At 46.3% G+C, this 27,573-nt stretch overlaps 1 protein-coding gene across 21 annotated transcripts in view; it reads left to right on the top strand.

Moving 5' to 3' along the window:
- LRRFIP1 (LRR binding FLII interacting protein 1) overlaps window positions 1-27,573 on the top strand; it is an 813,895-nt gene that overhangs the window by 121,346 nt on the left and 664,976 nt on the right. For 16 of the 21 annotated variants that reach the window (XM_069615974.1, XM_069615976.1, XM_069615973.1 and 13 more), the window contains exon 2: window positions 21,946-22,041. The exons of the other annotated variants lie outside the window; for them this stretch is intronic. In XM_069615974.1, coding sequence (XP_069472075.1) covers window positions 21,946-22,041 — 96 coding nt within the window. The remainder of the gene's footprint in view (window positions 1-21,945; window positions 22,042-27,573) is intronic. 21 annotated transcript variants of the gene reach the window in all.

The following is a 27,573-nucleotide window of genomic DNA, read 5'->3' as shown; positions in this document are numbered from 1 at the left end:
GACCAAGCCCTTGCTTTTCTTTTGGTAGCAGATGAAGGACAAGGTTTCTCCTTTTGAAGTGGGCGGGAGGCACTGGTGCAGATTGGGAGGCCACAAGCGTCTCGGGCAGAATTCTAGCGCAACCCAGTGTGGGACAGCAGATGTACTAGTGAAACCATAAATCAGCAGGGGACCAGATCTGGGAATTAAAAAATGTAGCCAGCCAGCCAGGCGTTTGGCCCAATGCCCAGGCTGCCACTCTAGTGGCAGTTAATAAGCAGTACCATTTAAAACTATCAAGAAACCAGGCCCTTGCTTTCCGATTAAAAAAGTATAGCTTGGTCATATCTAAACCCTAAAGTACTGCCCACCTTACTGCAATGTACAAGTGCCCTAAACGTTTAGATGTATCAGACATTTAAATTATAAAGCAAAGCTGCATTTTCCATTGGAATTTGAAAACCCAAACTGCTGCCTAATTAACACCCTCCCAACTTTTAGTAAATCTTATTTTCTAATAGATTCCTTCCTCGCACAGATTCCTTCCTCGCACAGATTCCTCATCAAAATTATATTTCCGCCAGCACTATCTCTCCCCGGAAACCTTTTTTAGCCACATGGGAGCCCAACTTGGCCCCATAAGGTGGGGAGTTTGGGGGATGTTGAGGGCAGCGTGTCATTACACAAGCGTGTAGCTCAAAAAAAGACAATAGCTTGCGATGCACGGAAAAAATAAACTGGTGTCATGGAACATTTTCCATGACACCAGTTTATTTTTTCCGTGCATCGCAAGCTATTGTCTTTTTTTATTGTGTCATGCAGAGTGAGTCTCTCCGGAGATCTAAGCTCTGCAGAGATTGCACAAGGCAGATGTCTGTTTCAAATCCCCACAAGGAGTACCTTTATTGCCTTGAGGAGGAACACATTTTGGATGGCTTTCTGATTGTGCCCATCCAATGCACCATAGGATCCCCAGGAGCATGGTGCAAAACTTTACACTTTTTTGTATAAGGGCAGAAAACCCACTCCTTCAAAGGCCCAAGTTCCAGAACCTTTCTCATTTAAGACCCGAGACAGAAGCCATCACTCCCGTCTCATTTAACACCCGAGACACAGGGACGGGAGCCATCACTCCCAAGCGTGGGGTGATGGTGACACCTCTTTGAAGATTCACCACTGCCTAAGGTGCCGTTCCCCACCAGCTGCTCTACCCCGGAAAAGTGGGAGGATTCCAGCTGTCAGATGGGCATTTTTACCAAGGTGCCTGTGGCTGAGGTAGCTCATTGGTCTGCAACTGCACGCCTCTTGCCTTGGTTCTGTCTTCAGTCATGGATACTCCTCCCCTCCAACGCTGTGGGACTCCGCCGTCCAACATAAAAACCCTAGTTCTGTCTTACAAATCCCTGGCATCGTCAGTGATGGCACCTCACTGGACTTGCTCTGGTTTCTATGGCCCAGTATTTTCCTAAAATGTGACAGGTTTTCGAACAAAATCATGAATGACTCAGATCCTTCATTCTGGGTGCTGGCAGAATTTCTATGACCAAGGTGAAGTCTTCACTGACACATTCCAAGAGCTGATGTAGGGTTCTGCTTATGGTAGGCCTCATGGGTCTTTCTCCTCTGCTAGTTCTTGTTCAAAACCCAATAAATCGGCCTTCACCCCCTCAATATTTGTTTTTGTATTTTATTGTTTATATAGCGCTTTACTCCAAAGTGCTTTACAGCATAACAAACAGAAAACATCAAACAAGGAACATAGAAGCAATAAAATATACATGAATCAAACCAGAAAAAGAGCATGTCGAACAATTTGCATTTGGGAAGGAAGAAAAGAGGAGAGGTATGGGAGGATTGCTGAGCCTTTCGGTTTGTTACAGTGCTACTCCCTCCCGAGCATCCAATGCCCACCTGACCACCCTCCATGTCTTTCACCTCCTCTGGACTCCCTCCTGTAGGAGGGAAGTTTGACAACTTCTTATAAATGGTGCCCTAGAGCTGGTGCCTGCCACAAAGGGGGCTGTGGTTGGTACTCGATTCGTTTTTTGGTGGCAGAGGAAGACTGGGGCCTGTGTTCCCTTATGGATGTGCGGCCGCTGAATGTATACCTGACCAGGACAAATTCAAGGTGGAAACCCCTGCACAGATTCTCCAGGCCGTCTAACTTTAGAACTGACTGATGTCACTGGACATTGTACCAGTCTATCCAAAGCACAGCAAATACCCAAGGTTCATGGTTAGGGGCAACCATTATTAATTCATGGTACTGTCCTTCGGCCTTTGCTCAGCCCCGATGGTCTTCATAAAGCTGCGGGTGTAGCCGACAAGGGAGGGGATTAGAGTCTTTGCCTACCTGGGCAACTGGCCATTTGGGCTCGCTCCCTAGATCTGGTGCAATCCCACCTGCACCACACTTGTCAGGTGCTAGACAACTTGGGTATCTTCTTGAACGTCAAGATGTTCAGTGGCACACCACCCCAGTCGCTCCAGTTCAAAGGGTTGGTTCAGGAAAAGCATTTGGGCTAGTCCTTACATTTCAAAGTGTGGATGGAGAACATCTTACAGATGGTACAAATCTTCCAGACATATAGTTTGGTCCCAGCCTCACCTTTCTGCTTCTTCTGGACCTCATGGCGTCCTGCATCTTCATGGTGTAGAAGACCTGATGCATATGAGGTCGGTCCAGTGGCTGTTTTGTTGTGGGTGGTTTCGGGGGCGTGTGGTGGGCCTGTAGCGGGTCTCGAACAAAGTATTACAGAACCTCTGGAGGTGGGCCCTGCAGTAAAATATTCTGAGGGAAGAGCGTTTACGACAACCTTGGCCACACTTGACAGTTGTCACGAATGTCTCCCTGAATGGTTTGTGCGCGCATCTTGATGATCAGGCTGCGCAGTGCACATACTGATCCCCTTCGGAGTCAAGGGAATGCACCAATGGACAAGGAGTGCCATATATTACTTCAACAAGCAAGGTGGTCTGGGGTGACTGCCACTGTTCAGGTAAGAGGTGCAACTGTCGTTCTGGACTATGTAAAGAATGTTGTTGCAGATAACTTGAGCAGGCAGACGTTGGTCTCCCACCAGTGGGAGCTCTATGATCTTCTCACTATTGGAGACCCCCTCAAGTAGATCTGTGTCAATGGGAACTGAGAGTTGTTTTGCTCCACAGGATCTCCCCTGCAAGGATCTCTGGAGAATGCATTGACTGTCGAGTGGCATTTCAGTCTCCGCTATGCGTTCCCACTGACTAGTCATTCCGCATGAGACTGTAAAAGTGCAGATCCTCCATGACCTTGATCGTTCCACACAGGGCCTGGAGGGCTTGGATCCTAGAACTTCTGGGCTTGTCCTTTTGTTCTCCTTGCCACCAGATGTTGAATGGGGGGGTTGTTCCCCCAGTTGATGGAGGAGAATCGGATCCTCCACCGCAGCCTCAGAAGCCTCAGCCTTCATGTTTGGCTGCTGAGGTAGAAAGAGTAGGAGCTGGCTGACGATTTTTAGATGGGCTACTTTCTGCCGTCAGGCCCATCTCCAAAACCATATATGCTTAAAAGTGGCTTCGATTTTCTGCTTGCTGTTCGGCGGGAGATCTGGACTTGACTTGTGTGATCTCTACTGTACTTGATTTCTTGCTCTCTTTGGCCCATCAGAGCCAGCTTGCTGCTTCTGTCTTTAATTAATCCCCTCGCCCACCGAAGGGCTTGTTCTTGCCCATTAACACTGTTATGGATGTTTCTGTGGGGATTGTCAAACCAGTTTCCACCAAGTCCATATCCTGGTTCACTATTGGAATTTAAATGTTGTTTAATGTTTGTCATGAAGGCTCCTTTTGAGCCCCTGCATTCTTGTTCTTTGAGGTTGCTCAACCTCAAGATGATTGTCCTGGCTGCCATCACTTCTGCTAGGTGTGTGAATCAGTTCCAGGCTCTGTCCTCTGTCCAGTCTCTCTACCTAGTCTTCTCGAAGGAGAAGTCCAGTTTAATTTCCATCTCTCTTCTGCCCTCCACCTCCTGCTGGACCAGTTTCTCCATCTGGACACCAAGGGAAAGGGCTCCTAGCTTCTTTGTCTCTCGGATTAGGGACATCAGGAAGTATAACCAACTCTTGCATTGTGGCCCATGCTTGTAAGGCTGTTACTAAGCAGACCCTGTCCCGGTGTATTGTCTTCCCCATTTCAAACTACTATGACCTGGCCCTTGAAGGTCTCATTGCCCATTCTACGAGAGGCCTGCCGGCTATCTCTGTCTCTGCAGAGGGCTACCCTTACTTTGGGCATCTACGTGGGATTCAATGCACAGGTTCATCAAACATTGCTGCCTGAATTCCTTTGTTGGGTCAGGACGCCAGCTTTGGTCAGGCGGTGCTCCAGATTTTCTTGCTTTATTTGGTGGTTCTCACTCTCCTCCCTCTGCGAGGTTCTGCAATGCTTTGGCAATCCATCTAAGATGAAGAATCATTGGATGGATGAGTCCAGTATGAGACAAAATTGTTTACCTCTATAATTGTTTTCTGAAGGATTTGTGATTCCTCATCAGATGGCATATACAATCACCCCTTGCTGTTCTGTGGTCCCTCAGATGCCGAGTACTAGGATAACGTGAAAATGGTGTGGCAATGAGGTCATGGGTTGCTGCTGATTCCTTATATACTACCCTTAATGTCCTGTCCCGCATCATGGTCATCCAATGGTGCCCAGTGTTTGTATGGGATTTAAATGCATGCGATGCATGCAGGGGGTTGCAAGTAGAGTGAACGGGTAGCAGAGGAGCTGTGATGAGTGCAAGGCGCAGGGGATGGAGGACACCAGATGGGGAGATCCGGATTGAGTGGTGTTCGTTGAAGAGTCGGGTCTTCAGGTCCTTCCTGTAGTATAGGATGGACGGGGCCAGTCATATCTACATTTGTAACTTGTTCCAGAGACCGGGTTCATATCAGGAAAAGGCATGCTTCCTGTTTTTTTCCCTCTTGCAGTTCTTGATTTCCAGCTAAACGATCTTGTGGCTTCTGGTGGTGCGGTGGTCTTCGGAAATGGGGAGGTTCTTGGCCAAGTGGAGCAGTGTTATGGGTTTGACTGCTTTGTAGGTGACGCAGGCAGTCTTGAGCATTGCGTGCCTAAAAGGGTCGCCAGTGCAGCCTTGGCAATACAGGTGTGTGGTTGAATTTTATTTGTCCTTTGATAAGTCATGCTGGCGCTGACATGAAGCTGCACTGCACCGCCCTTTGGCTGAAAAAGTTTCTTGGGACAACTATCATTAGAGAATTTTCGTCTAAGATTGGGAATCTCTGGTAGGAAGGACTAATCAATCAGAAAAAAAACATTACTGAGAGGTAGGTAATTGGTTGTTTAAAGGAAACGCAAACTGACACTTTTTGGAGTGAAAGTTCAGAGGCAAAGGTTGGGCCAGACCCGGATCAAGACATGGCTCAGCCTGGTTCAGGAAGCACCCATGGTGAATCGATGAAGATGATCCAGGCTGGCCGGCTAGATCGGTTAGCTGTTCCCCCAGAAATTTCTGATTTGTGTACTCCTTCTCCGAGTAGGAAATGAATGTAGCAAGAATTTAAGTATCAGTGTTTCTCCCTTCATTGATTGTTTTTTATTGCACAGCAGGAAATTGGGGACCTTAAACGCCTTTGCCTCGTAGTTTAGTTTCTTCCTCAAAGGAACAAGTTTAGTACACACATTGCTATTGGCAACTTTTCTTTTTTGTCAAGACTTCTACAATTAAGGTCCTTTTGACGGACAAGAATGACACAACCACCGCGAACTGCCTCTCTGGATATTTGGGAAGGGGAAATGGTACACCTCGCACCCCCAAGGTCTTGGTTTGAATCGGGTGTTCCAGAGCCACTCGTTTTGCTGAGGAAAGGTCTTCATTTCCTGTCCTAGCCTGAAATTGTCATTCATTTCAATGATGATCTGTTTGCATTGAACTAGTTTTTCACTAAATTCAGCAAGACTTAACCTAGTAGACTAAATGTGTTCATTCTAGAGACCAGCGACTCTTTTGTATTTTGTACAATCCCTTTGTAGGGAATCTCTTTCACACTGACAAACATGTACTGCATTCTCGGTCTCTTGGGTTCCTTGGTTTATTGATTGCCAGTTAACTTCTTCTTTGCTCAATTGCCCTGTTAGTTGGACTGCATCAGCGAGGTCCTTTCTTGCTTTTTCCAATTTTTCTCTCAATGTCATCCTTTCATTATTCTCCACTATATCTTGTGCAGACACCGTTTTTATATCCTTTTATTTGTGTTTGTGTCCGTTTCAGAGCAAGTTGCTATTTTCCTTGACAGTGTTTTTTTTCCTGTTATGTCTGGTTCTTTGCTGCTTGCCTATATTTACTATTCGAGGGGATTGGGTCCTCCAACGTATTCCATATCTATGACAGGTAATGTCCACAGCTGTGCTGCTTTGGAAAATCTTTGGCGCCTGTGTCCTGCGTCGATGACGTTGTTGTGCCATCCCTGAGGACCTCCTCCGACGGCCGACGTCACCCGATGTGATAAGTAGGACGCCCGACGCCCATAGCCTCAGTTCCGTTTTTTCCGCGAACGTGTTCGCTTCGTGAATCTCGGTACGCCTCGACTCGTTGGAGTTTGCTGTTTTCTATTCTCGGTTCGTTGAACCTGTTCGGTTTGTTGTGAAGACCTGTTTGTGGCGATGTCTTTCTCATCTTCGACCCAGCGTCCGGGCTTCAAGAACTGCAGGGACTGTGGGTCCAAGATGTCGGTCATGGATTCGCACGACGCCTGCCTCTGGTGCCTCGGGGAGGCCCGCGATACGGACGACTGTGTCGACTGCCAGTCGCTCACTGCAAAGGCCTTGCGGGAACGCGAGAAGAAGCTGTCGGTAGGCAGGGTGTCTAAGCCCCAGAAGTCGAGGTCTGCGGGGCTTTCGACCGATGACTCGAGGGGTGACTCTCTGCGTCATCGTCGGAAGTCCGGTGGGTCTCCTTCCAGGAGTCAGTCTCGCCACTCCTCCGCCTCTTCTAGGCATTCCAGGAAGCGCCGGCATAGGTCGCCTTCCCGTCCTCTTCCGAGGACTCCGCCCGTCGGCGGGTCGCTTATCACTCCATGCAAGCGACACCGGAGGAATGGGCTTCCTACGGGAAGCAGATGCTAGCGATTCTGGAATCGCAGGGCACCGGTCCGTCCGCGCCTCCGAGTGAGGTCGATCGGCACCGGTCGAGAGACACCGCCCGTACGCCTTCGGGCTCGGGTGGTCGGCACGGCTCGCGGACAACGGTATGCCCGTTCCAGGTCCCGGTCCTCGACGCTCTCGAGACCGCGTGATCCTGTGCCGTCTTCGAAGAAGACGTCGACGCCTGTGGCACCGAGGTCGTCGACGATTTCTCTCGAGGCTCCGCCTCCGAGGGGGTCGTCGATGCCGTCGGCGACCAGGTTGTCGAGAGACACGCTCGGAGATCCGGCTTTGAGGACTGTGTCGACGCCGCAGATGCTGGAGGCGTTGCAGCTGACGTCGACGCTGATTCGCTCGATGTCGATGCCTTTTCTGTCGGCGCCGACTCGTTCGGCGCGCCCTTGACGCCTTTCGAGGCGATGGTGTCGGAAAAGCCCCGTGGCACGGGGTTTGCCCCTAAAAAGGCTATGGCTAAGGTCCGGCACTGCTTTGGTCCGCAGAGGTCTTCCTCTCCCCACCTGGAGTACATTTCAGAGGGTGATGAAGGCTCTGATGGCGGCCTGGTTCCGGTTACGGTTCCAGATGACCTTATCTCAGGCCATAGCCAGTTTGATGACCTGAGGCAGTCACTGCATGATGCCAGTGGACTGGACACCTCTCCGGAGGTGGAGTTTTGTCGGCCGGAGCCTGGCACTCATGCCGATTCGTCATATCGGCGCCTTATGTCTCGGGTTACCGAGTACTTGGGTTGGTCAGCTCCCCCGGGGGAGTTCGTTCAGGATGATCTCAAGGACATCCTTGATCTCGGTCCACCCACTGACCCGGTCTTGCCTTTTCATATGGCTTTGCAGAGAAGGGTGGCGGCGGCTTGGACTGCTCCGGAGAGTCTTCCGGCAGTGGGCAAGTCTTTGTCGCGAAAATACCGTCCAGCCAGTAGCGACCCCTGCTACTTGTCTAGGCACCCCACCCCGGAGAGTTTGGTGGTGAAGGCGGCTACGGCCCCGGCAAAGCAGGCGTCGTATCCTACCATCCCTCCGGATAGGGACGACAAACGTTTTGACAGCTGGGCGAAGAAAGTGTTTTCTTCGGGGGGTATGGCGCTTCAGGCGGCCAACTCCATATGTGCCTTGTCTCGTTTCACACACACTCTGTGGAACTGTGTTGCTTTAGCGGCTGATCATATTCCCGAAGGGGACGAACAAGATGGTTTCCTTGCTATGGTTCAGGATGGCAAGGATGCTATGTTTGAGGCCGTTCAGTCGGGTTTGGACTTGGCGGATTGTGTCAGCCGGTCCATGGCGGCGAGCACCGTAATGCGCAGGTTTGTGTGGTTGCGGAAGTCTGGGTTCGCTCCTGATGTGCAGTCCCGGCTCCTCAACATGCCTTTTGACGGTGAACACCTTTTTGGCAGCAAGGCTGACGAGAGCCTTGAGAGGTTGCAGACCTCCAGAGCTGCAGCGAAGTCGTTGGGCGCTGCAGTTCGTCAACCTCTGCCTTTTCGTCCTAGAGGACAGCAATGGAGGGGTGGTTCCTTTCGCTATTACTTGTCCTTCAGTAAAGCGAGGGGAGCTAGCAGTCAAAGAGGCCATCGTAAGACTACCAGAGGTGGAAACAAAGGTACTCGAGGCGCCAAGGCCGCTCGGGCAGTTGCCTCTTTGCCCTCAGGCAACGCCACAGCTGCTACCACTCAGTCATGAGGCCAGGTCCCATTGTTCGCTGGTTGGGGGAAGGCTGGCGCAGCATCTTGTAGAGTGGCAAGCCATTACTTTGGATGTGTGGGTTCTGGAGATCATAACCCACGGCTACTGTCTACTGTCTTCCTTTTTGGGCAGAGGCCTCACGACAATTCACCAGGGAACCTCTCTTTGAATTGTCTGGATCCGCTCCTTGCGCAGGAAATTCAAGCCCTGCTGGAGAAAGGCGCCATAGAACTGGTGCCTGTAGCGGAGAGGAACAAGGGATGTTATTCCCCTTATTTTTTGATTTCGAAGAAAGACGGGGGATTGAGACCCATCATGGACTTGCACGGTTTGAACAAACTCCTCAGAAAGGACAAGTTCAAGATGGTGACTCTCTCTCAAGTCCTCTAGGCCCTTCAACTTCAGCACTGGTTGGTGTCTCTCGACCTCAAGGATGCTTACTTCCATGTGCCGATCCATCCCAAGCACAAGAAGTACCTGAGGTTCGCGGTTGGCGACTCGCACTTTCAGTTTCGGGTCCTGCCGTTCGGATTGACCTCCGCCCCAAGGGTTTTCACCAAGCTCATGGTGGTGGTGGCAGCGCATCTCAGGAAAGGGGGGATTCATGTCTACCCCTACCTGGACGATTGGTTGATCAGGGGGAGCTCTCCCGAGCAAGTCCTGGATCATCTGTCCGTCACCTGCCACTCCCTTCACAGCCTACGCTTCTCCCTCAATTTAAAGAAGTCCCATTTGAGTAACGCAGCGGTTCCAGTACATCGGAGCAGTGCTCGACACGTCCCTGGGGCAGTGTTTTCCTCCCCAGGTGAGGGCTCTTCACATTCAGCAGATGGTGCACACGTTTCAGCTTGCCCAGAATCTCCCAGCGTCCGATTTCTTTAGACTACTCAGCCTCATGGCATCCTGCATTCTTCTGGTGCCAGAGGCTCGTCTGCGGATGAGATCTTTGCAGTGGGCGCTCAAGCTCCAGTGGTCTCAGTCCTCCGGCAGGCTGTCGGACCCTGTTCAGGTGCCGCACTCGGTAGCCCGGGACCTTTTGGGGTGGGCCGTCGAGGGCAATCTGATGAAGGGCCCCCATTTTGGCTGCCCTGGCCGGAGGTGACGATCGTGACGGACGCATCCCTCACGGAATGGGGAGCTCATGCCAACGAGTTGACAGTCAGCGGTCGTTGGTCTCCGTCAGAGTCCAGACTCCATATCAATCTGTTGGAGCTGAGGGCCGTCAGGCTAGCCCTGAAGGCTTTTCTGCCGACTGTGTGCGGAAAGAGTGTCCTGATTCTAACAGACAACACGGTGGCCATGCACTACCTCAACAAAAAGGGGGGGGGCAGGGTCACTTCTGCTGTGCAAGGAGGCGATGCAGCTCGAATTCTGGGCCATCCAGCAGGAAGTTTCGATCTCGGCTGTTCATCTGGCCGGAGACGACAACGAGACGGCGGACGCTCTGAGCAGGCAGAGCTCGATCTCTCACGAGTGGGAGCTGGCTCAGGAGATTCTCCTGGAGATCTTCACCTTTTGGGGGACCCCTCAAGTGGATCTCTTCGCCTCCAGTGTCAACCGGAAGTGCGAAAGGTTTTGCTCGCGGGAATTTCCTCCAAAAGGAGGCTTAGGAGACGCGTTCGTGGTGGAGTGGTCATTCCCACTGCTATACGCGTTTCCTCCAGTCCCCATCATCCCACAAGTGCTGCAGAGATTACGGAGGTTCGGTTCCCGGATGATCCTCATTGCTCCGGCGTGGGCCCGGAGGACGTGGTACCGGGACCTTCTAGACTTGCCCATCTGCCCTCCACGTCGTCTTCCCTACCGAGACGATCTGCTCTCACAAAGGGGGGTCAGGTTCTCCATCCAGAGGTCAGATCCCTCAATCTTCACGCTTGGCTTCTGAAAGGTTGAGGTATAAGGATTGGGACCTCCCTTAAGACGTGATGGAGGTGTTGCTCTCGGCCAGGCGGCCGGCAACAAAGTCTCTGTACCGTTGCCGTTGAAGAAAGTTCTGCGACTGGTGCAGAGTTCAGAATGTGGATCCTTTTGAATGTGACATTCCCATGGTTTTGTCTTTTTTGCTTTCTTTGGCCCACAGGGGCTTGCAAGTGGGGACCATTAAAGGTTATCTGGCGGCGCTGTCCATATTTAAGCGCTCGTCTGAAGAGTGTTCCTATTTTAAAATTCCTTTAATTTCGCAGTTTTTGAAAGGGCTCACTAATGTGTTCCCTCCATCACCTTTTCTGGTGCCAGGTTGGGATTTGAACCTTGTTCTTAAGTTTTTTATGGGTGCTCCGTTTGAGCCTTTACATTCTTGCCCCTTGAGGCTGTGAACTCTGAAAACTGTGTTTTTAGTTGCAGTTACTTCGGCTCGCACAGTGAGTGAGTTACAGGCACTTTCAGTTAAGCCACCCTTCACTGTGTTTCACAAGGACAGGGTTGTCCTTAGAGTTCGTCCTTCTTTTCTTCCGAAGGTGGTTTCGGAATTTCATTTGAGCCAGAAGGTTGTTCTTCTGGCGTTCTATTCTCCCCCACATCCTGGTAAGGAAGAGGAGAGGCTCCATAGGCTTGATCCTAGGAGAGCGTCGAGCTTTTATATCTCGCGCATGTCCCGGGTCAGAGTGGACGATCAACTTTTCATTGGTTACGCTGGAAAGTGTTTGGCACAAGCTGTGACGAAACAGAATTTGTCTCGTTGGATTATTTTAGCTATCTCCGAGTGTTACCGCTTGGCGGGTAAGGACCCTCCGGCTGGCTTGCGGGCCCATTCTACCGGAGGAGTGGCTGCGTCTACTGCCCTGCAGAGGGGAGTTCCTATTCGTCACATCTGTGATGCAGCCACCTGTGCTTCAGCACATACTTTTGTAGGTCACTATTCCCTTGATTCCATCAGAGGGCAAGATCTCGACTTTGGCAAGGCAATTCTCTATTCCGCAATTTGATTGGGCATGCTAAATTTGGATTCTAAATTCTTTCCCACCTCCTTGCTTGGTACTGCTTTGGGAGTCTGTCATAGATATGGAATACGTCGGAGGACCCAATCCCCTCGAAGAACAAGTTACTTTCTTACCTGGTAACGTTCTTTCGATGGGATGGTCCGACGACGTATTCCAATATCGCTCCCTCCCTGCCTTCCCCGCTGCAGAATTTATTTTGCGATTGCAGCTTGCGTTCCGCAAGGCCTTGTGTGTCTGACTGGCAGAAAACTGGTGGCACACGTTCTGGGAAAAAACTATAACTGAGGCTATGGGCGTCGTGCGTCCTACTTATCACATCGGGTGACGTCGGCCGTCGGAGGAGGTCCTCGGGGACGGCGCATCGACGTCATCGACGCAGGACGTAGACGCCAAAGATTTTCCGAAGCAGCACAGCTGTGGACATTACCTGTCATAGATATGGAATACGTCGTCGGACCATCCCATCGAAAGAACGTTACCAGGTAAGAAAGTAACTTGTTCTTCTGCTGCAGCTGTGCAAACTCACCCTGCAAATCTACTTACTTTGCAGTTAGTTTCACAGTGCTTTCTTGGTTGTATTAAGGTGGCATTTTGAGTGTCCATGTATCACCTAACAGAGTATAGGTGTAAGTGATGTGAACATTGAATTTACCCTTTAATTTGTCATACTTCTGTAAGCATAAACAATGAGCAACGTTGACACTCAAAAGCTCTTAACTTTCTTTGGCTGCATTGCATATTGCCTCAAGGAGACTTTGTTGTTACACTGCAGTCTGTTTGCTATCCAGGACCTCTTACAATTTTTTTTTCTTTTTCTCTTTGATCATTAAGTTGTTGAATTATCTGTTTATGCATCTGGTATCCTTTGAGCGGTTTTCTTATATTTGTTAATGTTGGTCTCCCTTTCACGTACATCTGCTTTCTACTAACTTACAGTGAAAAAGGAAATCCGGATCTGCTGAAAGATTCACCAGAATAGGTCTTTCATCATTGTTGGTAATAGTCATATACATTCTCCATGATGACTGCTCTCGTGGGCCATGTTCTTCCCAGATGTCTATTCCCCTTCTCCACCATATCCTCCATTTGGTCTTTCCACAGTTCTGGATCCTGGGTCCCCCACTGCCCATGAAGAAAATAACTGGACACTGTGTGATCCTGACCTGTTTTTGTAATACCTGTAATTTTAGAGATGTTTTACTTGGATATTTGATCATGAATCATGCTTTAATAGTTGATAACCAATGATCATTAATCAAACATCATTAACATGTCTTGCTTCAGAGTTTATAAATGTTTTCTTAAAACCACAAAACATGAAGACAGCACCATATCATATTTTAAACAGAAACTGTAAGCCACAACTAATCAATATTAAGTCAATAATCTCATGAATGTCTAATTTACTCCACAAACAGCCTATATACCTTGTGACCCCATTCATCCAGAGCCATCTAGTTCAGCAAAGGAACACATCTTTGCACGTATCTGATGTGAAACAATGCCTTTGTTTAACAAGGTATTCATGTGTTGACACTTGTGATATCTGCATTTTTCAAGCCAACCATCTATCAGGATGTATACATTTAATTCATGTCCTTTTGATGGACGAGAGTAACATAAGTATAATTAGTCCCAACAATAAAAATCCCAACCCACAATCTGCAACAAAAACAGACTCTCTTGAATTAGAATATTGTGTTTATATTTCAAAATAATACATTAATTTAAATCCAGGTGGTCTCCAATTCACAACGGGGTAAATCACCTAAGTGCTGTAAATACATTTGGGGTTGTCTTGAAATTAAAAACTGTCTCCTAGTATGACTTGCCTACTTCTGTTCTCACTATTAGAAATAAACCACAGACAAAGAAATAACATTGCTTATTCGAATACTTTTGATCAGTGAAGGACTTTCTAAATACTGACTACCTGTATCGATATCATTTTAATAAATCACGTCAATCATAAACATGGAAAATCATAGAATATGAAACCTAATCACACCAGTACTCTTGGGTGAAAGAATATTGCACTATTCTACTGCACATTGGCTTTTTATGCTGAAACTGATGTGGAATATTTTGTATTTATGAGCATAAGCTACATGTTATTCAATGATAAATCTTTGAGACCTTGTGGCAAAATCACATTTCCTGTCTACATTATGGAAGGTTGGATTACAAATAATGTCAAAGTAATAAGGACAAGTAAAGAGACATTCTAAATGTTTTTGATTTAGCAGTGAAAGGCACATAAAAAGGGGAATAGATCTGAACCCTTGGTTCCTTTTTATTCCATTTCTTTAACATCCCTCCCACGCAATTATTACAAAGTTCGAAAAATAGAGTTTAATTGGGGATATTAATTGAGGAAGGCTGCTACAGGACAGATGAGTGTTTTAATCCCTTCGTGAAATCTGTGAGCCCCTTTTGTATCCGAGACCACAGATCCCAGCTGACTCTTGCTTTCTGAAACCACCCAATGAAATTAAGTTATTTTTGTGCCTGGAGAGGGAAATGCCCACTCTTCCCAATTTTCAATTACTAAGGGAATGTGACTTCTAAAAAGATAGATGGGGCATTGATTCGCTTATGTTTTCAGTTGCTGAATCGACATCTCGGCCAGAAATCTGCATCAGGGATGAATCTCTATGGACCTTGTAGCTGATGCTCTTCTACTTCTATTCTTAAGGGACCAGTACATCAGTGGACATAATGTTATCAGATTTTCCTTCTTAGCCGTTGGATGCAGGTAACAAGGTCACCAAGGTCACCAAAGCCCTGCCCCCCCTTTGTCTATGTTAGCAAATCCTCCTCTGTTGTACAATGAAATGCCTCTGCTTAGTCTGCAAATTTTCCATGGATTTCCTCTGTCAAATTGACTGTGCTGTCAGTGTGCAGGATTAAAGTGAAGATCTCCTCCTGTGCACATATGGTTTGGTATTTTTACTTCTCGTCTGCACCCCACTTCACTGTAATCTGATGAAGCAATATTCTATTGGGTGGGTCATCTGATTCGCATAATGTCACTCAAGCATACCCACAAAGTCTACCCTCTTGGCTTACATTAGTCTCATAGTTTTGAATATCAAGAGGAGTGTCCATCATCTATTTTGCTCCCACCTTTGGGAGTGAGCCATCTACCTCTATTAAAATATGTATTTCTTAAATAACTGAAGTTCTGTTGGTTTGAAATTGTGTTAAATACCATATTGTATGTGAACTTGCTAACTGTGGCACAGTGCATCTGGATACTATATCTCACATCAAAATGTATTTATAGATGTGTATTCTATGAAGAACTATAGATTTACCATAATCTATTATTTTATGATGCTGCGTTTGCACATTATAATTCACTAGGACATGCAGCTTCAAAGTTAGGAATATTTTCATAATTAAATGGGCCTTTGAAATAAAATATTTTTGTTTTTGCTAGCTATTTTGAGAGTGTTAGTTTGGAGAGATGAATTCTACCCATCACTGGTTATACACAATCTCTTATCAATAGAGTCTTTGTAGGGCTGAACTTGAAACAACAGCGTACTTGAGTGATAGATTTTCCATCCATTGTTCCAAGCATTAAGTGGTTTCTGACTCTTATGAAACTTCCATTGTTTGACTAGTATTTGTTAAGGCAAAGGTAATGTGGGTGCTCAAGCAATCTGATTATGAAAAGGCCATTAATTAGACCGTCCGCTCCATCAACTTAAAAATGCACTTTTGATGTCACAATGGCTTCTGAGGCCATGGTTTCTTGAACTCCCATATTCTCTATTTTTTCAGTTATTGAAAACGGTATGTTCCTTACCTAAACACAGATGTTTTTGTTTAATTTTGAAGCGCTTAAGCGTTTTCTAAAAGGTCAAATGAAATCCACCATATATCCAATATTTCCATACACACGGATAGGACAGACATCCAAGGCGGATAAATAGGAGGTACCCATGCCACTGCCTCATCCAAAGCCAATACCAGCAACTAACCTTCCAGGCTCATACCTTAACAACACCATTCCCCCACACCACAGTAACATTGAACCACACCACACCAAAACGTTTTGCCCACAACCTCAAAGCGCTATGATATGCAAGTATGAACCCGACACAAAAAGACACTTGGTACCAAACATACCCATCACATGATCTTTCTAAGCTAGGGCCCCCTAGACACTGCTCTATCAAACATATCTAGATACTTACCCTCACACAGTCTGGTTTCTTCTCATCTGCGTGCATCAACACTGCAGCAAAAGCTACATTGCTCTCCTGCCTCTGGTCCTCGCTCTACCCATCCATCTCTTACTGGTTCCCAAGTGCCAGAGAGCCCCAATAAATACCGTTCTTCCCAGTATAAGACCAATCACCTAATATGCTAAGTGCTACAGTAAGTGCCTAGAAAATGCAGAAACCGGGTCAACCTACAATCATCCTGCCATGTTTTTACCAATGGGTGCCCCTTCCTTTCATACAGTTTTACAGTGGGAATGCAGGTTATTAGCTCATGTCACCCACATTCTGAAGGCTTAAGCCTCCTTTTCCTTGGAAATCAGTCTAGCAGGTACCACACATATAAATTGGTAGACTTATGGAGGAAGCGGCATGAGAGGGAGGCGTTTGAGGCGGTGGATCACTGTAATTGTTCAGGATTTCATGTGTCACCAAACACCATTAAACACTGTCTGAAGAGAAAGTAACTGTATATGGTCCAAAACACTGATGTGGAGAACCAAAGAGGAGCTGAGAGCAAAGGGGAGTTGGTTCAGCACGCGCAGTAAAGCTGACTACCCTAGATAGCCACAGCAAACTGAAGAAGGTGACTAGCATCCAGACTAGCCTTGTGAGTATCGCTGAACCATGCACAATAGTTAATCAGAAGGTGCTAAACCAGTTGAGTGCCAGACAACTCAATAGATGCTGACATCTAAGAGGAAACTGGTGTAACAAGTTGAATTAGTGGAGCCGAGAGAAGAGTGTAACGCCTCGTGATGGAAGCGAGCACGGAGCAGCCCGAGAGCATCAAGAGGAACAATGTGAGAAAGAAGGAGATCAGATCCCTGGGAAGAATGAGATGTTACATTGGTGCATGCTGGAACCCGTAGTAAAAGGTGCTATGCAAAGACACCTGAGACATGAATCTGCTAAGGAAACCCAGGCTAATCCAGGGGATCGGGGGGGGGGGGGGGTGTGTGTGTGTCTGTCTGGAGTCCAAGGTTTCACTAAAATAAACTTGGAACATTACAAATGATGGTAAGTAGTCTGGCGATGTCAAATAGATACTGGAAGAAAAGGAACTTCTGGGAAATGCAATAAAAATTGCCCAAATGTCTTGGTCTAAGAGTGTGGTGTTCTGCATCTCAAAACTAACCCTGTGCAATTGTCACAATGTAAAAATTAGGACGGTTGTTAGTCTAAAAAGAGCAACATTGTTAAAGGCCAGGGGCCAATGAAAGGGCGTACCATTCTATGAAGTGTGCAGTTGTCGAACTCTAAAATTCATTTAACCCTTTCACTGGAAAGTCTGAAGAATTGACACCGCTAATTGAGACATCTTTGAAAGTGACAGCACCAAACACGAGCGGGTGATGCAAAATAAAATGCATGGGGAAAGACATTCTATGGTTCTGAGCGAATTAAATCACATTGAGGATTACAGAGTGAAATGTGATGAGACCAAATGAAGTGAAAACGAGAATCAAAGGCACTGCCAAGAGACTGAGCACTGTACAAAGTGCCTGGTAGCAAGTTATGGGAGCAAGTGGATAAAGACTGCTATTGCATCAGCATCCTGGTGCTAAATCTGAGATAAAGCACAAGAGGGAGTCATGTGGGGGGGGACACAAGGTTGGCAGTCCTCCAAGGAATTGAAGTAAAGTGCTCAAATACCACGAGGCAATGTATTACAATAATTTGGATTTAGAATACAAACGGATCTGCCCCCCCCCCCCTTGTGTGAGAGAGCTGGAAATGAGGTGCTGCTAAAATAGTAGCATCGCAGGATCGAAAAAAGCGACCAGCTCATAAGGTCAGATTTTGGGGAAAGATAAACTGAGGGCCCTTGCCTTGATGGGCAAGGCCTGGAGCTTTACATAAAACACTTTGCTGGCCACGTGTCTTTTAGTTCCATAACTTACCATCAGAGTGGATGTGTTACTGTGAGAAGGGAAGCCAGCATATCATAGCGAATATTGAAGGAAAGTGGAGGAGGCGTGAATTGTTTAACTGGGAGACAGGGGGGTCAGCGATCCCATCACGAGAAACTTTGTTATATCAAACGCCACGATCAAACCTCCTTTTAATACAATTTTTCTTTAAGGAGCAGAGTAAAAAGGCGTGTCACAATGATGTTCTTCGCTGATTAGTCTAGCAGGGACTTCACTGCTCGACTGGAATAGTAATCTCTGTGCAACTGTACTAAGTTATTACAGTCGTGTGTGACGTCACAGTGCTGTTGTCCGCGCCAACATACAACAGAATTCCAGTAGTTTGGGTTTATTTTTTTCTGAACTGTCTGACATTTCAGAGCCATTAGTTGATGAGGAGATGTTCATGATAGTGTGTTTATTTAGTGCACTGTTGTTGAATGCGAGATGGCTTCCATTATCTGCATGTTACCACTGCATTTAAAATGGCTTTTAAACACTTTTTAAAAATGTGCCCACTGTATTTTTTTGCAACACAAACCTGTTAAGATGGGCAAAAAGAAACATTTCACCTAGTTTATTATCACAAGTGGTAAATACCCCTTTCCATTAATAAAAAGCATATTTCAAGTCACCCCAGAGTTTCGGATCAAACGGAAATGAGACCGAAGGCAAAGTTCCCTTAGAAGGTCAAGGAAATCTGTGGCAACTTGCAATATCCTTGCAACGTATGGCAGGGACTGCTTTCTCATGTGTAATGCCGTAGAATTCACCTTCCACGGATCCCAATGTCCTTACAAACAAACAAACAAAGGAGAAGTACCTTAACTTGGTGAGGTTCCGATTTCCTCCTCACTCTGCCACCATACCGCTGGGCTCCCTGGTCAATGCATCCATCTGGACCAGAAAACAGCAAGGGCCTGTAGGATGGTGCTAATGAGGGAAGAGAAAGAATACTGCATGCCTGTGATTAGGGATGGGCGAAACTGCTCAATTACGTTCCAAGGGAAAATGGGCACATTTCGGGCAAAATTTACCTAATCTGCCATTTCGCCTGTGGAACGGAATTGACAGTATGTGGCCTTTTCATGGCCAACATTTCATTTTTCAAAATGTTTTGTACCGAAATTTCTTTTTTGTGTGGTTAAAATGTTTTAAAATGTACTTTCCGCCACAACAAAAGCAATCCCCAAAGAATGTGGCGGAAGAGGTAGCAATACGCCAAGCCGGCGGAACGTAATTGTTGCTGAATTTTCCCACTTCCGTTTTGGCAGTGGTAATGTTTCCCACCCATACTTGTGATCCCTCTGCACTAGCCTCCATTTTCTGGGCTCCCTAATTCGGGTCAATATAAAGTCTAACCCGGTTTATTTTCACGGTCGCCCCCTGATTTTGGATCCAGCTTTACCCCCTACTTGCCCTCCTTCCATTAGCGGAGGCAGCTTTTGGTGGGGGGGGCAGCCAATAGGGCACCAGCGGTAGGCTGGGGGCGCACTGGGTACTAGAGAGGAAGCAGGGCGGGGTCTCCCCCTCTCTGGCTCCGCCACTGCCTCCTTCACTACCCTCTTCTCCTCTCCTACCTCAACTCCCCGTCCCCCTACGCTCATCCACTTACGCTCATTAAAGCAGCCTGGAGGCAATATTCAGCACAATACAGACAACCTTACGTATGCCCTTGTGAAGTGAGACGCAGATTCTGCCATTAGGGTCGACCTCCTACAGGCACCCCTTCTGCCATTTCTCATGGCACAAAGTAGAACGGTTTTCCCTGCATATAAGAATGCAGCATTTCCTTATAAAGACCACTTCATGCTCTGAGAAATGTTTGCTATAAATACTCTGTTATTTTGAGGTTTTCTCCGCCACGCCACCCTTTCATGCCTTTTTACAGCCGATGAGATCTGCAAAGAGTTGATTCCCCTGTATGTAAGAAGTATGAGCTTTCTTTAAAAAAAACTTTTTTTAAAACTTTTTTTTTAACTTTGACGTGTCACTTTTCTGAGCGCCTCTTGTTTTAGATGTTTATAAAAGAAATGCATAAACCTTGTGGTCCACGTACTACCTATACTGCTTTTGTCTGCATTCTTGCTTTTGAGTCCTCCCAACAAATGTCAGAGCAGTCATGAAGGTTGGTGTAACACAACGTCCTAAACTGTTACATGTTTTGGAGACCTGGAACTTTTTATTTAACTCGGATTAATTAAATGTAGCCGCTGGAGACGGCTGACATTTTTGGCTTGCAATTCAAGATATGAGAGCCCCAGAGAGTTCTTGATAACGTTTGCACTTGAGAAGCCAATTCTCGTCCTCTCTAGAAAGGAAGCTCCGTGGGCTTGTACCTGCGCATCATGGAGGGCTCTTATGTTGCCAGTAGCGGACATGTCCTCCCCTAGAAACTCAGCAACTGCGACCCCACAATAGTGTTAACCTTAAAGCTGTGAGGATATATGGTTTGAATCGCGAATACATTTTAGAATGACTGGAGATCTCAAATGTTTGAACTCAACAGGAGAAACCCCTGTTGAGGGAGATGTAAAGTATGTGGGTTAACGCCTAATACTTATATATATTCATGATTTATTCTTCACAGTAGTGATTTTTATTAAATAAATTCATTGGTTTATAAAATACTGCAGAAGTCATAATTGTTAACATAACAATTTGGGCAACATTTCCTGCCAAAAGCATTTCAAACAGTTGTTAAAGAAAGCAAATCCTTCACAGACTAGGATCTGCTGAGCTGTCGGCACAATGCAAAAACACATTACATTACTATGCACTAGAAACATCCAGTGCTCTTTGCTAAAACAGATCATTAATCTCCAGCCGATCCAAACCACGCAGCAGGGATTGTGGTTAAATCCCAATGTTGAGGTTTAGTGGTAGGCATGGGACTCTAGAGATGCCAACCCTCTATCCCTCCCTAGTCCAATTTTATAATCAGAAACTCCAGAAATTCAGCAATAGATGATCTGTTAACACGAATAACCCCAGGCCCAGCGGCTCGCTCATTAAATGTCTCTGCCTGCTCCGTGCGTGCAACAAGTTCTTTCTGAAAAGTTGTAGAAGACTACAATCCTGAACACGGTCATTAGGAGCCCGCTTGCCCTCACTGTTCCATTCAATGTCCCATTTAGTGAGCCTGCAAAAGTATTGTCTCAAAACTTTGCCTGGATTCTTCATCTCCTGCTGAAACTTCCAATGGACTGTGGGAGTTGGTGGAGGAAAGACCGGCTAAGTATGCAATATTTGGATCCATGCTCGCTGGTTACCAGGAATGATATGAATCCAGGATCTCTTCAGTATAAAACTCCACTCCTTTAAGTGATGCTTTCATCCACCACTTGTCACATCAAACCTTGAAGGCGTAGGGATGTATTCTGACTGCAGGGGGCAGACTAGGGATGGCTCACCTACTACCAAATGACATCTTTCCAGAAGTTCATTTTTGGTGATTCTAAGAAAGTTAAATGGCTAAGTGTCTAGGTATTTCTTAGTCTAAAGTGCTTCCCGAGAGGCAAAAGTGAGAAAGGGCTTTTATTTTTATTTATGACTAGCCCCTTGGCACCAAAGATTAGACTTTCCAACTAGGAAACCCGAACATAAATACCTAACCAACTCTTGGAGCTGTGCCCTCCAGATGCCAGGGGGCAACGGGCTGCACTGTAGCATTCAGCAGAATCCACTGGGGCAAAACATTTGTTACATGTTGTAAAGGGACACTGGGAAAACGGGTAAAGAAAACCAAGAAAAGGTAGCAGGTGTGAGGGGCATCCTATTTGCGTGCATTGCCAGGGCCATAACCACTGTAATGTGCAAGGTCGTCTTTCATGTTTGCTTTGAATCCTCCTCCAGGTAGAACACCCTTCTTCTTCTTTTTTTCTTTGTTCTTTTCTTGCTTCTGCTTTTCACTGTATAGCACAGCCAACGATTTTGAAACCTTCAAGTCCTCCACTTCCAATGAAATACATACATCTCGTCCAGAAAGCATGTGTAGTGGAGAGACGTTTCGTAATGCCTGATTTTTTTCTTTCAACAGTTTTGCACATTCGGTAAAGTCCTCTCTGGAAGATGGATTCAGAGCATCAATAGCAGTTACAGCTTAGTCACCAAAGGCCTCTTTCACAAGTTCCAGGTCAGATTCCTCTTGACGTTTCTTTGGCCTTAATTTCTCAGCCACCTGTTCCTCTGCGGTGAACCCCTGTGCTGGTGATTCCAACTGTTTTTGAACTTCCTCCTGTTTCTTCTGGAATTTCAATTCTTTTTATTTTATTTTGTGCTTCCATTTTTTCTTTTCCGAAACCTTTGAGTCTGTTTTTCTGGCTCTTTTTTACCATCTTCCACTCCTTCCTCCTCTTCATTGTCCCAGTTATCCTTCACTTCTTGCTCCTTATCCTCTCCAGCCCAACATTCTGCCACCACCGGCACAGCCCCCTTGGTGGAGGCTTCCAACACCGGCTCAAACGTCTTGGCGTCCCAGGATTCAGGCTCTGCCATCTTCTTTGCTGCTCACTTCATTTCTGCTATATATTGTGCTGGTTCAATAGTATTTGACCTCCAAGGGGAATTAACAGAAATCTGTATCTTCATCAGAAACTGATGTGACTATTCCAGAAGTTGATCTATGGGAAGCGAGTTCTGTGGTTAGGACAGCAGGAACAGCCTCTGCCTGATTGGGACTTTCTCTGCATCCGGAAGCCGGTCTGCCTGCCTGCTCCTCTCGAGATGAACTCGAAGGGAATTCATTGCCTTCTTGACCACTTCTCTCCAATGTCTGACTTTGCATAAGATTTGGTCTGCTTCTTTCAGTGTCAAGGCTGTAATCCCTGTTCTAGAGTGCCTAAACGACCCACTGTGAGTACTCGCACTGCGAGCCACACGAGAAGGCAGCTGAGCGCCACGTAGCTCTATCCTAAGATGCCGGCTGCACTCTGAAGTTGACGTTTCCTTCTCCTTAAATGGAAGCCAAGTGACACTCTGTCTGTTAGGCCGAACTCATTCGGATCAGTCCCACTAATGTATCCTTCTCAACAGACACCAGACCTCATCACCAATCCCCAAACACAAGACCAGGTCTAGCCTATAACGACCATAACACGCAGACCATTGCAATCCGCCTATCCCAGCCAAGTAACCCCTACATTGGACACAAGTGTTGAAGCTCTTGTGTCGCAACATCGCTGTCTCACCTGCCCCTCCAGCCAAAACCCTTATGAGTCAATATACCCCATCAGGAGCGGACACAGGACTTTTCAGAACCCCTCCACAAGCTTCCATTAGGCAGGGCTAGGGAAAAAGGAAACTACTCCGAAACTACCTCCACAAAATCTCAGCGTAAAAACAAAAACAATGACAACCTTACCTTCTTGATCAATATCATCAGTCTAAAAACCGCCAGCAACTAACCTACTCCTATTTTTCAATGTCTTTGCACCTTACACCACATGCACCACTATTGCCTGCAAGCACCCCCACACGAACCACTGCAAAGCCACATCACATAACGCTCTTAAAGCATGGCTCCCCAGCAATTCTGTCTGCTACCACATCTCCCCCTTGTTCCAGACCAGAGGCAGTCCTGGTATTTCAGCACTGCAGCTAAATTGATCTTGGGCTCTCCCCCATGGGTACACAGACACTCAATTGTCTTCTCCCTAAATCAACCAGACGCATTCAGACGCACAGGATTCTAGTGCCTCCAGCCTGCACCCATCAACACCTCGGGTTGTGCACTTGCATCTCTCTCCTCACACTAATCCTCATTCCACTTCAGCTCCAAAATCATTCAACAAGAAGCCATCAAAATGGCAGACGTTGTGCTATAAGAGACCACTTTAAACATGATTAGATCTATACCAATTCAGCACCCTGCAAAACAGCAAGGAGGTGGTGTTATCAACTGAACCATAGATTAACATTAGTTCAGGGGTCACCAAACGTATGTGGGCAATGAGAAACATGGCCTATCAAATAGAACGGTGAGCAGCATCCATACTTTGATGGAACATATTTGCATTCAGTTGGTGGCAAAATGATTGCAACTCAAATTACATCTGTAAGAAACCTAATATTCTTAAGAGGCTGTATTCGTGTGCAGTATTTAACAGTAATCTAGACCAGGTCCAATTCTAATCCAGGCAGTTGGCAATGGACCTTAACGGTATTTGACCCGAAGTTGGTGTTTTTAATAAAGGGGCTGGCAAACGGTATAGTTTCAAAGCATGGCAGCACTTAAACATTGCATAGGACTTGGAGTTCTCTCCTAGGAATTCAAGACATTTGGTGCCAAATGCTGTATTTTAATTAAACATGTTTTCACGGTCTAATTGGTCACACGTTGGAGCATTTAAAACTAACATGATAGGAGTTTAAGGTTCTCTTTGGGGGACAAATAGTGCATTTTTAAAAACACAAGACCAGCAACTGGCCCAAAACCTGCTAGGATTGAAAGATTACTTCACTGGGGTTTCGTGGTTATCCACCTAGGAATTAATGTGAAATGTAGTGACAAATAGTGCATTTTAAAGGACATTGGGTTTGTTACAACGGTCAAAAATTGGTTAGGAATAAAAAGAACATTTTGCTGAAGCATTTGAGGGCCCTGACACGCCTCGATCTCCCATGAACCTTAGAGACAATGAGTGCACTTTTAAGCACATTAAGCCAATAACAGTGGTCGCAACTTGGAGCATTTGAAGACCTTGTTACAGAAGGGGTTGGGAGTCTTACCTAGAATATTACCAGGCTATTTGGCAGAATTGATGGCCCTGTTAATTAGAATTAACTAGATTTGTTTTCAATCAGAAGTTAAGTAAATTAGTTTGTTGGACTATTTGGCAAGCCTTTGCCTTATTGCCATTATCCACGTGCCAGATGGCAAAGTGTCAAATTATGCTAATTTTTCCACCAGGACACTACAATGAGTATGTGACTTTTCTGAAGTTATGCATGGTAGCATCAAAAAGAAACTAAACTTCACCTGTTCAAAAATTGGTACATGCAAAGTATTTAATAAAGACTTATTTGCCCATTATGCACGTGATACCTCTGCAGCGAAACCAAAGATGGCCATTTTCACCAGGGCACAAACATTGGCATATGGTTCAATTATTATTCCATTAGTGTACTTTCCAGCTGTGCAAAGTATCAGGTGATTGAAATGTAAGAAATATTCGATACTCCTTGCATTGTCCTTTTGGTTACAAGTAATTTGCACACAAATCTTGCATGCATAATAAAAAATGCCAATTGAAACGTTTTATACGTAGTCAATTGGGTAGTAGTGTTACTTTTTTCCCCATTATGTAGTTGCCAAGCTTCTGTGAATATAGCCCCATTGCAACCTGCAACTGGTGATGCTTGGTTGTTTGTCTCCTTCCAGGTTCTGTGCGCACTGCAAATCCATCTGGCCCTCTTCACCTCTAATGTTATGTCATGTCTGACTGCCAGAGCAGGCCGATTGGCTAGCTAACCCGTTAAATTTTGGCTTGAACTATACTGCCACTTCCGTCTCATCGTGCAGTGTCTCCTTCTTGGCCTTTAAATAAGGCACAAAGCAACTGACAAGCAATATTTTACGGTGCCGGGAGCAACAGACTGCAAGCAAGCTACATGTTGGGATCACTGCTCTAGTTCATTACCTTGTGGATGCTTCAGCCCATCTTTGTCTATGTTGTACATGCTTGGCTCTACACAGGTCCCGGTTTTCTTTCCTGTCATGAATCCTGTGGAGCCTTCACTGATCCCAGCCCGGAATCTGCTCCCGTGTGGCCAGGGGACAGCAGTCGCATCCTGACCCTGGGGGTGGTATTAAGAGGGAGGATCACAAGGGAGGAGATGGCTATCAGGGAGAGGTAGTGACATGGTATTCTTCCCTTCCTAGATAGGAAGACCACATAATTCCTGAATTCTTGATGGCTGGTTGTCGCTTTACAAATCCCTCCCATTGTAGGACCCAAAGACCCCTTTCTGCAAAACACTCAACAGAATACCATTCATACCTCAAATATACATAACTCGCATTTAACATCTTTTGTCGCCCTATAAATACTATGGACTCCAACTACCATAGGAAGTCGTAGGAAAGAGAAGCCGAGCGGGCGAAGCGGGAAGCAGAACCGGAGGTGAAGGCAGACACACGGGACCAAACAGTGCTAAAGGAGGCAAGTGCTTTCAAGGGGCCGCTTGTAAGCATTCCCTACCGGAGTGGCGGAAGACCCGGGGAAGTGTAACAGGCACCGGGGGAAAGCCACTGAGAAATCAACAGCAGCAGCAAAGCTGTTAAGGACACAGTTGTGCCAAACACCAGCAGCTTTCACCGTAAGGGGAATGCAGACCTGGCGGGAGAGCTGAAAGAGGGTCTGCAAAGCGGGAGAAACCGTCTACAAGCAAAGACTTTGCTGCAGCAACATAACATGGCTCGGAAAAGCCATCAGATATGGGTGAGTCTGCCCAGTGATGGTGGGGACCCCAGGGCATCCCGACAGGCATTGGACAATTAAGTATTCATTTTGAATACTGACCTAGAAAAATAGAGGGACAGGATTTGCACAAACCCTCATGCATGAGATGTCAATATGGGGAAAGTTGAAGCAAATGTTATCACAAGCGGATAAAGAAGTTGGAAGACAGAATTTGCAAAAGTCTCCATATCTGAGATGTCAAGATGTGGAAAGTTGGAGCAAGTATTGCCACAAGCAAATGAATACTGGTGAAGAAGTTAAGACCGACCTTGAACAAGTCTCCATATATGAAATGTCAATATGGGGAAAGTTGGAACAAGTAGTATCTAAAGCCAATGAAGTATAGACCGTGCAGGAATACACGTGCTATACTGAAAGACAGAGAGAACATTGAAAGTAGTCGTGGTAAATGAAGTACATCAGGCAGTGAGCCTCTGAGGGAAAAGGATACCTGGCAGGGGATAATACCAGGAAGCCAACCTTGAGAAGTTTTATTATAAAAGACACGTTTGCCATCCTTAGAAAGATATTGTGTGTTACGTGTTCATAGATAAAATCTTATGTTTGCTTAAAATGGCTTGATATAACTTAATATGAATGATAGAACTGTATTATTTATTTTTGTGCAAGGATTTTCATAACTTCATGTGTTAGCATTTGTAGGTGCCATTTATTTTGCATAGGTCAGAGCAGGCAGGTTAGCGTTTTGTGCATGCAGCTCTTACTCCTGTGTCCTGTCCCCTTTCCTCCATACTTGCAGGACATTCCGTCCTTCGGGACTGGACCAGAGCTTTTTTGTAACACCATACAAAAATATATTTGGAATGTGTACGATGCCTGAGGGAGCTGGCTCCACTTTGGTGACCTTAGAGTGTGGCTGTGACATGATCTAAGCCATTCTGCTGCCTCACAAGTGCTGAGCAAGGATGATCACGTTCTGGAAGCCCTCTGCAAAAATGTCTTCATGAACTCCGCCCTCCAGCTTAATAAGCTAATACCACAGTACTCTTAGCAGCGGCAAACCAAAGGCTGTGGAATGATCTTCTAGAATTTGAAAAATTAATTCCACCTGAGCACTTCGATCAATTTAAAGGTGGCCTTGCAGATGCCAGAATGGTTGCGCAAGATCTCTTAGAAGAGGAGGCACACCACGTAGACACTTCACTAGAGGTGACGCTATTGGCACAGACACATGCAGGCACACA

Source organism: Ambystoma mexicanum, chromosome 9, assembly GCF_040938575.1.
Source record: "Ambystoma mexicanum isolate Mex_15411 chromosome 9, UKY_AmexF1_1, whole genome shotgun sequence".
NCBI lineage: Eukaryota > Metazoa > Chordata > Amphibia > Caudata > Ambystomatidae > Ambystoma > Ambystoma mexicanum.
The sequence above is the reverse complement of the archived record's forward strand: the minus strand, read 5'-3'. Positions and strand labels throughout refer to the sequence as shown.